The 13,502-nt window shown below is 43.5% G+C and overlaps 1 protein-coding gene across 1 annotated transcript in view; it reads right to left on the reverse strand.

Moving 5' to 3' along the window:
* The window catches only part of Smurf2 (SMAD specific E3 ubiquitin protein ligase 2), a 110,907-nt gene that overhangs the window by 45,726 nt on the left and 51,679 nt on the right, over window positions 1-13,502 (reverse strand). The window contains exons 3-4 of the mRNA XM_006970491.4: window positions 9,276-9,384; window positions 6,302-6,435 (exon numbers count right to left, since the gene is read on the reverse strand). Coding sequence (XP_006970553.1) covers window positions 6,302-6,435; window positions 9,276-9,384 — 243 coding nt within the window. The remainder of the gene's footprint in view (window positions 1-6,301; window positions 6,436-9,275; window positions 9,385-13,502) is intronic.

The following is a 13,502-nucleotide window of genomic DNA, read 5'->3' on the forward strand; positions in this document are numbered from 1 at the left end:
GCAGGTGGCACTCAGTGCAGTTTTATTAAGGGAAGGGAAAGGGACGGGGGAAGAGAGTGGTAGATCCTGCTCTCACTCTTCCGGGGCTAACGTTTTTACATCATGGGGGGGGGGGGGGCGCAGACGACGGAATACTGCTGCGTGGTCACGCAGTCTCTGCCTTAAAAAGCTATCAGATGCGGATAAAGATACGGATCCCCACCCCTATCTCCCCGTGTTTCCTCTCTGTTCCCTCCGCCCGGCCTGGCTTCCCCCTCCTATCCCCTCTTCTTTCTAATAAAACCCATTCTAACTCTGGAAGTCATGGCCCAGGACTTTTCCGCCAAACAACCAGTGCCGTTCGTCCTTTCATTGGCGCCATGGATCTCGGATAGAAGTTCTACGCATTCAGCTTCTGGGGCTGAATGCTGTGGAAACTCTATACTGAGGGCCTGCAACCCTGCCCGCCACCGCAGTACTGCAGCAGGACTGGACTGTGCTCATGGGACTGCCACTGCAGCCATGTCCCGCTGTGTCCCAGTTGTGGCCTGGGCTCCCGCTGCCGCGTGTCTCCACAAGTGCAACTGGTGAGTCCCTTCCCCCAGCTCTGCAGTCTGACCTATATTCTGCGCCAGACCTCCCAGGGTGGTCTTCAGGCTGCGCTGGCAAGGACACATTCTATCTTGACCAATTATAGGATGCTGTTGGACCACCAAGTGGTCCACAGAGTGGTCCACATGCTACGTACGCTCCCAGCCCTTACTCATACTCTGAGGACAGTTGGTAACTTGTGCTGATTCATACATCCTTCCTTTACCTCTGGGACACTTGAGATAGCCTAGGATCCCAGTTTGTTATTTTAATTTTTTATTTTTCTCTCTCGGCTGCAGCCATGGGACAAATGGGCAGATACCAGTAAATTTGGCAGATACCAGTAAATTTGGCCATTTAATAACTTCGTGAGAACTTCTGCCAGTGAACAGGCAAATGAAAAGAGTTACTTTATCCCCAAGCTTTCTGCTAAAGCTCTGAACCCTTCTCCCTCCCCATTTCTGATGTTTTCTCTGCCACGTGCAACCACTTCTGTCTATCTGACTTCTACTTTCCAGTATTGGACAAACATCAAGGAAAAAAAATTCAAGACACGGAGTAAAATCTGTCTCTTGTTCCCCAGACCTCCCTGACTAAAACTTAAGCATCTGGAGAACAAGGCTCCTGACCCCACAGAGGAAAGTGTCATCTGTGGCATTCAAGGTGTACCAGGGAACAGATAAAAAGCCCGAGGACAAAATTGCAAAGTACTGACACACAATGGCCCCTGAAGGCTGCCAGGTCCCTGTTTCAAGTGTGGGAAAGACGGCCATTGGGCCCGGGGCTTGCACCACCGCCCCATGGGGGGCACCAGTGGGGCCTTGCCCAAAATGTTGTCAAAAGGGTCACTGGTCAGCTGACTGTCCTAATGCACCTAGCGAGCGGCATAGGAACGCCAGATAAAGACTACCCTCTGGCTGACTGTAGCTAGAGTTTTCCTGCCTTGCCCACAGTCAGGACAAATCTCTGTCACCCGCCAGTCCCACAGCCGCTCAGACCCAACCAAGCAAACACAGAGACTTATATTGCTTACAAACTGTATGGCCGTGGCAGGCCTCCTGTTAACTGTTCCTATATCTTAAAGTAACGCATTTCTACAAATCTATACCTTGCCACGCGGCTTGTGGCTTACCAGCATCTTCACATGCTGCTTGTCCTGGCAGTGGCTGGCAGCGTCTCCTTCTGCCTTCCTGTTCTTTTATTTCTCCTCCCTGTTAGTCCCGCCTACACTTCCTGCCCAGCCACGACCAATCAGGTTTTATTTATTGACCAATCAAAGCAACTTGACATACAGACCATCCCCCAGTACAGCCAAGTGCAGACCATCTCAGACACCTGCACTCAGGCCCATGGTCCTAATCATCCTCTATGCAAACCTGCTGGGTAACGCCACAAGGAACCCAAGAAGGGCTCCCACAGGACATACATTAACATCCCACAGCAGCTGACTTTGTAGGCTTGGCTTTCAGTGAGGACTGAAGCTGCCCTGGTCCTGCCCCGGTCAATCCCATCTCACACAGGGAACCCAGAAAGCAGCATGGAAGTGATCTGTTTCTTTCCTTCTGGACACTGGAGCCACTGACCCAGTCCTGGGAGTTTTGGGATGTCACCACTCCTCGTTTCCCTATTGTCGGGGTAGGGAGGTAGCCTTACCCACCTCACCAGATTTAATTGCACTTTCAGGGTTACTTAATGGGAAAAGATTTCCAGCTACGATAGGAGCTTTCATTTCATTGCTCCCTCCATGTGCCTCGCTCCAGACCCACCCGCCTGTGCTTCTCCTCCTCGTGCACACAGACAGGGCCCTGATCTCTGCCTTGTCCCTAATTCCAAGAAAGAAGTTCTCCTGCACCACAAGCTTTTCTCTTCCCAGTTTCTCTTCTAACTCACTGTCAGCTAATGGTACAGGACCACCACAGAACTGGACTCCAGAGATCATCAAGTAAGAAACTGTAATAGCTAAAAGGTATTTACACCCCCGGACCCAAAAATGTCTGGGCTCTGCAAAAACAGACTTTAATATAAACATCTATTACTGTTAAATGCTCTCAAAAATTGGTCACCTGTCTCCTGGATGCTAAACTAGTAAAGGAAACAGGTACCTTAAACAATTTGTCTCTGATGAAGCTTAACATGTTCCAATCTCTCTGTCTCTCCCATTAACACTAACCAATATAAGCAGAGTACTAAACACCACAAATGGTCACTAATTTTCTCATGGCTGCTTCTTAACATGTTCAAAATTTTCCCCAAGCTCCAGAAACCAGCTTAAATCCATCTGAACAGGTCAGATCTACTTCAGGCTTTTTCTGTCTCACCAGCATCCTGTCAGACACAAAAGCAGCCAGAGTGCCAAGCCAAGACGAATGGACAGCTCCAGGGTAGCAGGACAGCCCACCATCCCAGAACACCTGTCTACCTCAGAAGACCCCCCCCTTCCCTAGGGCCAACCGATGCCCAAGTCAGCTGGAAGCAGTTTTTCTGGGAGAAACGACGCCCCTATTCCTATTTACTTGTTTTTTTATAATAAGCAAAAGTCTGGAATGTTGGGATCCTGCTCTCACTCTTCCAGGTCTAACGTCTTACATCATCAGGGGGCGAGGACGACTGTGTACCGCTGTGGGGTCATGCAGACTCCACCTTAAAAAGCTGGCCAGGACCCCCACCCCTATCTCCCTGTGTTTCCTCTCTGTTCCCGCTCTGTTCCCTTCACCAGGCCTGGCTTCCCCCTCCTATCCCCTCTTCTTTCTAATAAAGCCCATTCTAACTCTGGTAGCCATGGCCCAGGATTTTTCCGCCTACCAACCAGGGCTGTTCATCCTTTCAGAGAGAAAGCAGGTGGGGGCTGAGGAGAGAAGGAGAGGAGAAACAGGAAGGGGAAGGAGCAGACAACCTCCTGGGAAGAGAGGAAAGAAGAGAGGAAGGGAGAGGGAAAGAGAGAGAGAGGGAGAGGGAAGAATGGAGGTGCAGACAGGACATCCTGGGAAGAGGAGAGGGGGGGGGACTGGGAGAGAGAGACAGGAGAGAGGGGAGAGGAAAGGGGAGAGGGGGAAGGGGAAGAGGGAGACAGGGAGAGAGAGGGAGACAGGGCGAGAGAGGGAGACAGGGCGAGAGAGGGAGAAGGGAAGAAGGGAGGAGGAGGGAGCAGGAGGGAGAAGGGGGAGGGATTTTCTCTTAAAGGGGACTTTACAGGTAGGAATGATGTTGTCGGGGCGCTGGGTGGGCCAAGGCACTGCCCGCTTACTGGCCGGGCCCCCAAGGGGCAGATCTGAATGCTAACAAAGTCTTCCGGCTAACTGGACAGTGTAACAGTTTGCATCCACATAGAGAACTTTGTCAACCCAGCACTTCTCTCCTATTGCTCATTACCCTGCCAACCTGGGAGCTAAGATTTTCTCAGTTACTTAATAGCTTGAGTTCCTCTGATTCAGAACCTGCAACTCAGTCATCTCCCTCTTCTCCAACAGGCCAATATTTATATATATCATTGGAACACATTAACATTTAAAAAATCATCTCTTAATACATCTAGCATTCAAAACTAAACTTACAGTGGTTTTGTTAACTAATTTCCTTAGATAAAATTCATTTGAGTTTCTTTATTAGCTCAGGCATCCTAGATAGTAACTGGTAATTTTTTTTTTATTATATAGAAAAATTCTATAGAAACATACAAACAAAACATCTACTGAAAAGGGTATTTCCAACTATGTCTTAATGGAAAGACACCCTTGTCAGGTCCAAAAGGAACCAGACGAAAGGCTAACTGTGGTGCCTATTAGCATACCAATGCACATGCCGGCCTCCAGGCTCTCTCAACACCGCAAATACCTGTTTACAGACTCTCCTCAGCTCTTCGAACCACACCCCTTACCCTAAACTTCTCAGCTCATGGGATTCCCTTCCCCCAGCTTCTCCTTCCTACACAACTGCCATTTTGGCCACAGGCCCTCTTGGTTCTCTTCCTCTCTTTTGTCTTCCTCTCTTAGAGTCCTCCACGATTGCCTGCCAACTCCTCTTCCCGCTCATGGTCTACACTGCTAGGCATGTTTAGTCTCCTACTTTCCCTCCCTGATCTGGACTCTTCCAGATGCCTCTGGCTGTGCTCTCCCTCATATCTACAATAAAAACTTCCCCCTCAACCATACCTTAGGAGTGGCCATGTCCTCACTTTATACAACCCCTACAAAAGACTCTTTGTCACTGGGTTACATGAAATAGATATGGTAAGTCAATTTATCAATCCACTGTAGAAATAATTTCTAATATCTTTGTTTTTTAATATGCAGGATGGTGAGAAACAGACTATAGTCAAGTAGTTAATATAACTATTTGATTCTAAAAATGGCTTTTTTAAAGTTTTATCACAGTAGTTTTATATACTCTACCTTTTTAATCTACTAATAATTGTTCTTTAATTGCCACCTAACTGCTTCCAATCACCTAAATAAAAATTCTCACTCCATTTCAAAAACTCACCAAAACTAGGTGCTTAAAAAAAAAAAAATTAAAGGCATGTATATTGACACCTTTCTTTCTAACCTTCTGGATATCAATCACTTCTCTCTCTTTTTTATTACTAAACTTGTTCTTTTACAACTGCATATATGTACGTGATATATTCTGGTCACTTTCCTATTTCCTACCCACCTCTACATCCCTCCACCTCTCTTCACTACAAATCTCTTTCGCCAATTTGCCAACTCTGTGGCTTTGTTTTGCTTTGTTGTTTTTTAAAGTGTCTCACATAGTTTAACTAAGGCTGTCTGGTAACTCCAAGTTTGTAGCTAACCATGAGAACCTGGTGAGTTCACCAGTGTACATCACTGAGTACTTACTATTCTTCCTTCTCTCCCAGGATCTGTTAGCTGCCAAAGAGACTCATGGTTGGCCCCATGCGTCTCCACAGCTGAATGTCAGAAGTGCTGGACCTCTGTGCCCCCAGTGCCAGCACACACAGCTGTTGTGGTTCATGGCCACTGTGCCAGGCTGTGCTCAGCAGCTGGCATTTTGGAGCCCCTCCCCTGTCCTGTGCCTCATACATTTATTCTCTCCCTCTTCCTCAACGTTTCCTGAGTCTTAAAGAGATGGTGCAATTCCTGGTCTAAAGGTCAGGACTCAACCGTCCTTTGTTCTCAGTATTCTGTGCTGCCATGGGTCTTTCCATTTAGCTCCATTTATGCAGGAAAGGGTTCTTGGTTTAAGGATAAGAGCTGCTGCCTTCATCTGGTCTGAGACAAGCCCCAACTATCTATCACTTTGGAATAACACAAATTCACTGGAAGCTAAGCATCATCTCTGATTCACCTTACAATGTTTCATTTTTGAAAAAAAAATATTACATTTAAGTTCTTATCTAGTGTGGGTTGGAGAAGAAAGAGAAAAGGAAGAGGGAGGGAGGAGATAGGGAGAGGGAGAAAGGGAGGAGATAGGGAGAGGGAGAGGGAGAGGGAGAGGGAGAGAGGGTGGAGATAGGGAGAGGGAGAGGGAGAGGGAGAGGGAGAGGGAGAAAGAAAGAGAAAAAGAGCAAGAGTGAGCTATCAGCCTTGGTGGTTGGTACCCACCAAACCATTTTGCCAGCCCCAAATGTTTCAATTACTGTGTCCATTAAATAAATATAGACCAGGAATTTTTATCAGTATGTCAGATATATATGGGAACTTAAGTTTTTGGACACTTACTACATAAGAGTTCCCACAGACATTTTCTAATTAAAAAAAGAATTACTCACAACCAGTGTCTTTGAGGCGGTTGATGGCATTGGAAAGAAGGCGGACACAACCGAGAAAGCCAGCCCCTTGCTTCTTATGGATCTTCTTATGATTCCACACACTGATGGTGACTGAGTCAGACTTTCCGATATACCTGGAAGACAAAGCAGCTACATGAATGACTTGCTAGTTCTAAGTAGTATAACATTGAACTTTTTAGTATCTTGAAGTTGTAAGTATATTTCAGAATGCAGCTAAAAGAAGCAAACTGTCTTGAATTCAATCAATCCAAAGTACTAAACTTAATTTTAAAAATATTTAAAATAATTTTTAATATAATCCCCTTTTTTTCAATCTCAGGTTGGGCAACTTTTTTTTTTTTTTTTTTTTTTAGAAAAAATGGTTATTTTAGGGTTTGGGAATGTCACTCAGATGTAGAGAGAGCACTCGCCTAGCAAGTGCAACACCCAGGGTTTGATTCCCAGCACAGCCAAAAGAAAAAAAGAAAAGAACATAAAAATTAGTAGCTACTATTTCATAGCACTAAGGCATTTTATAATGATTATTTATCAGGTTAAAAATCCTAAGAGAGCTTTTATCACCATCCCATTTTAGATATATTTGCATCATTAACTTAGATACTTAGTTCACCTTCAAGAGGCACTGTCAAGGCTGATAGACCAAAAATCTGACCTACCTGTTAGATTTTTAAATGCTGCAGAACAAAAGCTGTTTGTAACGCTTTTCCCCTGCTTCTTTCCTATATGCAGGCCTTGAGCGAGCAGGACTCTTGTAGGTTTCACTTCACTGCCTGCAGACAAGCAGAGCAGGGAAAAGCGTTACTGTTCTTGTCTGTGCATATGCCTGCAAGTATGTAAAAGCTTTATAACGGCCAATTATTAACATGGCATCAAGTCATGCAAAAACATGGTTAATAACGTGTGAGTAGAACCTAACTTTCTTTCAGTGATTCTAAGAGGTCAAATTTTTGGTCCAGCAACCTTGATCTTACACTATCATTCAATAAAATAAAAACAAGGAACATGGAAGATTCACTTGAGCCTTGGATCCAGTTGTATCTAAAGAATGCATTCCTGAAACTTTTATCACGCAAGTCCTTTGCTTTTGTTGTTATTGTTTTGAGGGATAGGCTCATGCAGCCCAGCCTGGCTTTAAACTATGTGGACTAGGATGACCTTGAACTTCTGATCTTGCTTTGACCTCTCCAGTGCTGGGATTACAGGCATGTGTCACCACAACCAATTTTATGTAGTGCTGGGGATCAAACCCAGGGCTTCATGCATGCTTGGCAAGTATTCTACCAACTAGGTTACATTCCCAGGCCTTTGTTTTGTTGTTGATGGTTAGCCCAGGCTAGCCTTTAACCTGCCTGCCTCTCAAGTGGTAGATTACAGGTGTGGGCCATCAAACCTGGCTCTAAAATTAAGCTAATTTGTATTGGGTCTATTCTTTACAATGAGATATTCTAAACTATCATTTAGTATGCATGTATCAATTTTCAAATACATCTACCAGATATATACTGGTATGTAACTACTGCATGTTATATCACATAGCAACAAGTAACACTCAAAAACAAGCATTTAAAAAATTATCAATGTTTCCTAACTGGCTTGCAGCTATTCTAACAAATTGACTCCTGAGGCCTCGGGATAGCTCACTACTGGCCTAAGGAACTCTACTTGGTACAATACATATTCTTTATGCATACCATGATACAAATACATCTGAAATTCTAAACTATAACAATTTCCTAAGTACAGGCCTTCTGAAAATAACTGAATTACTAAAAATAACTATAAGTACTTAAGTTTTACAAGTCAAAAGCATTCTGTCAGAATCTTTCAGGGTCAGAAACTAATTATAAATTGCATTTAGGCAGTGTCTGCCTTCATTTTAAGGAAAACTCGTGTCATTTAATACACATGGCTAGAAGAAAAATGACTTCTTTTAAGCTGCAAGTTAACCAATTTTGGTGCTGTCATTGTTGCTGTTTTTAAGACAGGTCTTGCTTTTTAAGACGGGATCTTGCTCTGTTGTCCAGAGGGGCTGAGAACTTGTAATCCTCCTGAATACATAGTACTACAGGAACACACCACTACACCCAGCTTTAAAGTTAAATAGAAATCTATTTTGTTCTATTAGAACTTCAACTTCCCCAGCAAGTATAAGATTTATAAACAAAATTCAAGAGGTTCTAACATAAGAAATTTCTCTATAGGAGAAAACAATATTATATATACAGATAAGACTTGGGCTAAAATATAACTGTTACACTTTACAGGTCTATCCAACCAAATAAAAAATTTGATCTCTTCCCCTCCATTGTCCCTTGAAACATCTAAGACAGACCTCTCTAGTTATTCAGCTAATAGTAACTATAAAATAACCTCTCTAGGTAGCCAGTTAATAGTAACTATAAAATAAGTCCCATCAAGCATGTGAAAAGATGTCACCATCTCTAGTCTTCAGGAAAAGGTAAATTGAACCTACATTAAGTACAGCTGTAACTTCTTCAACATGTTTACTTTCTTTTTAGTGTGTGTGTGTGTGTGTGTGTGTGTGTGTGTGTGTGTGTGTGTGTGTGTCTCAATAATCCAAAGCACTTTTCCAATGGGTTTGGTTCCTCTTCTACAAATGTCAAATCATACCGTGGAGCCTGTGGTACTGGCAGGCCTGCAACCCTAGCTATTTAGAAGGGTGAAGTAAGAAGCCTGAGCAACTTAGTGAGACCTATATCAGATAAAATACATACAAGTAATAAAGGGGATCAAGCGGGAGGGGGACACTTCAGGGGTAGAGTGCTTGCCTACCATGTGAGACCCAAGGCTCAATCCTTAGTATTATTTTGAAAAAAGAAAAGAAAGAAAAATACTGAAATATATTCAAACTGAAAACATTTTCCATGTTTCTTTTCAAAGATTATATTACATTAATTCTGTGTTTCATTTCAAATTAATCATTTACACCTACAGGTCATAATGCTGATTCCACTTTGGATCAAGTGTGTTCTTCACAGTATCTGTAGAATGGCACTGCCCAGAACCATCAACTACCACCTTAGCAAATGGATCCGGGAGTCCTGTGAAAAAAAGGGAAGTATTTTAAACTAAAAATACTTTGACATGTAAGATAAAAGATTACTTAAGGCTTACCGTTTGCTATAAAGGAGTTTTCCATTCTTTATTTCTTTTATAGAAGTCTAACATTCAGACACACAGACACACACAGAAGCCTATTTTAAACCAAAAATTGAAGTCACTTCCACATTTGATATCAAAACTGTATTTTAATTTTCTTGTTCCCAACTCAGAACATTCTGTTAAACACTACCAAGGTTTGGTGGATGCTTGAGTATTGTAAGCAGCCACTGAACTCTGAGAAGGTGAATGCTCCAAACGTCTACTCTCTTTCCAAACAACTGTTAGTAGCTCATTTAAAGAGCTTATTAAACATAGGCTGTCATACAGAACATTAACTACAGAAAGGTCAAACTAGCTAAAAACTGTTACTGAATAACGAACAACTCCAATAGCAGACCCAACAGAAAGGAGATGACAATAGCAAACATGGCAGAGGGACTGAGAGTGAGTCCTTGTTTGGCTGTCCTGACCACAACAGCAAACACAATGGGGCCTACTCTAAATACTTCATTTTAAATCTTTACAATAATCCTCTGATGGAGATGAATGCTGCTGATCCAGATTTTACTAATGAAGAACAAAAATATTAGATAACTAGTTCAATGCTGCACAGTAGTGAAAAGTATGGATAGAGTCTAAAGCAGTGGTTCTCAACCTGTGGGTTGTGACCCCTGGGTGGTTCAAACAACCCTTTCACAGGGTTGCCTAAGACCATCAGAAAACACAGATATTTACATTATGATTCTCAACAGTAACAAAATTAGTTAAGAAGTAGCAGTGAAAATAATTTTATGGTGGGGTCACCATGACATGAGGGAATGTATTAAAGGGCCAAAGGATTAGGAAGGTTGAGAACGTAAGTTTAGACTCTGAACCAATGCACTCACAGGCTGATTCTCAACCACTATGCTGTATTTATAATTTGGATCTGGAATGTACCCCCAAGGTTGTGTTAAAGGCTTGATCCTCAGCACAGCAATACTCAGAGGTAGTTGGGAAAGGACTGGTTTATGAGGGCTCTGACCTTATCAACAAAGTAACCCACTCATGTCTTCATAATATGATGGGCTATTCTGGGAGGTGATAAGACCTCACTGAAGGAACTGAGTCTCTGAGGTATACCTTGTCCCTGCCCCCCTCCTCCTCATTCTTCTAATCTCTGCTTTCTAGCCATGGTGAAGGGAGCTGATTTAACCATGTCCTTGCTGCCACAATGTTCTCCCTTCCCACAGGCCGACACAAACCGAGCGTGTTAAACATGAGCTGCAAACCTCTACAACTGTGAACCAAAAAAACCCCACAAAACCAAAGCAAAAGTCAGGTCCTCCCGTAAGGTGATTCTCTCAGCTGCTCTGTCAGTGATGGAGGACTGACACACCATGGGTTCACTGTCTGGTTCAAGAGTGAGGAAGCCAGACAGACTGAACGTGAAGAAGAACAGCAATGACTGCCCCTGGGCTGCACAGCACACACAGGCGAGAGAGGATGTTCTTAACACAGCAGAGCTGAGGAGAGGCAGTACGTGGAAAACCTTATTTCTTCTGTTTTAAAGGAACCTAAGAGTCCAACCAAAACGTGTGTACAAAGGTGTTGGCTCAGTGGTCCAGAGGACTCAGGTTCAGTTCCCAACACTCACATTAGTCAGTCTACAACAGAATGTAACTTTAGTTCCAGGGGGCGCCTTCTGGCCTCTGAGGGCACCTGCATGTGTGATACATAAACTCACTCAGGAATAGAAACACACAGATAAAAAACAACAAATCTTTAAAAACTATATATTTAGAAAATAAAACTACTGCAGGGGCAGGGACACATGCCTTTAATCCCACCACTCAGGAAACAAAGGCAGGCAGATCTCTGAGTTCAAGGCCAGCCTGGTCTACAGAGGGAGTTCCAGGACAGCCAGGGCTACAGAGAAACCATGTCTTGAAAAAACAAAAAAATTAAAATAAAATAAAACTACTATTGAAGAAATAAAATGGAAAAGGCTAAAATGAAATGGTGCATTATTTTATCGCAGCACTTAAGAGGAAGAAGCAGCAAGATCTCTGTTAGTTCGAGGCTAGCCTGATGTACAGAGAAAAAGCTCCAGTTCGTCTTTAAAACAAACAAAAAACGGAACAAAAATGATCCATTGAAAGAGGCTTGGAAGCCAGTGGGTAAAACCTCCTGCCACACAAACTTGAGAGTCCATGTTCAATAACCAGAACCCACATAACAGCCCACTGCAGCGGCACACCTGCAACCCCAGCACTTCTAGAAGAGAGGAGGTGACGGTAAGAGACCCACCCAGACGCTCCAGGCCCGCTAGCCAGCGTGGAGTGTGCAGCATGGCAGAAACAAAGAGAGACTCTACTCCAACGGAAAAGGAGAACCAATCCCCAAAGTTGTTCTCTGACCTTCATATGTATGTCATGACAGACACATGCACCCACATACACACATCATTTACACATAAGAACACACACACAAATAATGTAAAAAATAGTTACGGGGGCTCAGCAGTTAGAGTGTTTGCTGCTCTAGAGGACCCAGGTTCAGTTCCCAACATGATGACTCACAACTGTCTATAACTCCTATTCGAGGAGATCCAATGCCCTTGCCTACCCTCCATGGGCACTAGACACACATGTGGTATACATACATACATGCAGGGAAACACTTAAAAGACAAAAATGCTAGACTAGCAAGATGCCTCAGCAAGCAGGGGCACTTGCCATCAAGTCTGACAGGCTGAGCTGGATTCTTAGAGGCAGTATGGTGGAAGACGATAACTGACTCCCACAAGTCGTCCTGACACAGTGTGTGCCCGTATGTGAGCGCAAGTGTACACACACAAACACAACATAAGTCACTGTCAAAGAAAAGAAAAGATGTTTTCCACACACACCTCTTCAGTAGAGCTTCCAGACCATTCTTTATGTAGGACTCCCTTGTCAGAGTCTCTTGTGGTTTATTTCCTGCTTGCTAAGTAATTACAACGCAGAGTAACAATTCTATTTCTCAACTCAAAGAAAAACTTCAGTTTTCCCTTAACATAACAGTATCACTGTTGTACAAAAATTTATCTTCGAGGACAAATTACACCCAAAGCTGTCAAGTTTTCAAAAGCTAGAGATCTCTAGTGGTAAATACAAAGTAGCTACTACATTTTCCACGTTGTAAATAAAAGTCCATTTTCCCGTCCTCTGAGACAGGTAAATGGTGAGGGGCGGTGCATTTGACCAGACAAATACACTAGTGAGCTGCAAAGACTAATGAAATCAGAAAGTCGGCTCCGCAGTGAAGTGCTTACTGCCAAGCTGACAACCTGAGGTCAATCTCCAGGACCCGCGTGGGAGAGGAGAGAATGGTCTCCTCTGACCTACACATACACACAAGCACACAATAAGTAAATGTCATTTTAAGAACAATTTAAACTTAAAACTCAGTTACTTTCAGCATGCTGTAATGATGAACACCTTTAATTCCAGTACTCCAGAGGAAGAAATAGGCGGATCTGAGAGTTCAAGGCCTGCCTGGTCTACAAGGTGAGTTCTAGGACATCTAGGGCTGTTACACAAAGAAACCCTGTCTCAGAAACTGCCCCTCCTCCCCAACCCCCCCCCCCCCACTAAAAAAAACACTTAGAAAAAAACTTATTTACTTTCCAAACAGACTTGTTTTTGCTTGAATGAAGGAGAGGGTGGTTGGTATCATCCAACAAATCCATTTTGGTTTTCAACAATTGATTCAGCCTCTACAAAAATATTTTAATAAAGATGGGAGTGGAGAGGCATGCTCTGGGATGCAGAGGCAGGCAGATCTGAGTTCAAGGCCAGCCTGGTCTACAGAGCAAGTTTCCAGGACAGCCAGGGCTACAGACAGACCCTGTCTCAAAAAACAAACAAACAAAAATATTTTAATAAAAATACTTAATGGATTACCTTACAGATAAATATTGCCCCTCTCCCCCATAAAAAAAGACAGGGTCTCACCATGTAGCTCAAGCTGGCCTGAAACTCACTAGTCTAAAGTGGCTTTGAATTCCTGATCATCCATCCATCCCCCACCCCCC

This window comes from Peromyscus maniculatus, chromosome 8 (assembly GCF_049852395.1).
Source record: "Peromyscus maniculatus bairdii isolate BWxNUB_F1_BW_parent chromosome 8, HU_Pman_BW_mat_3.1, whole genome shotgun sequence".
NCBI lineage: Eukaryota > Metazoa > Chordata > Mammalia > Rodentia > Cricetidae > Peromyscus > Peromyscus maniculatus.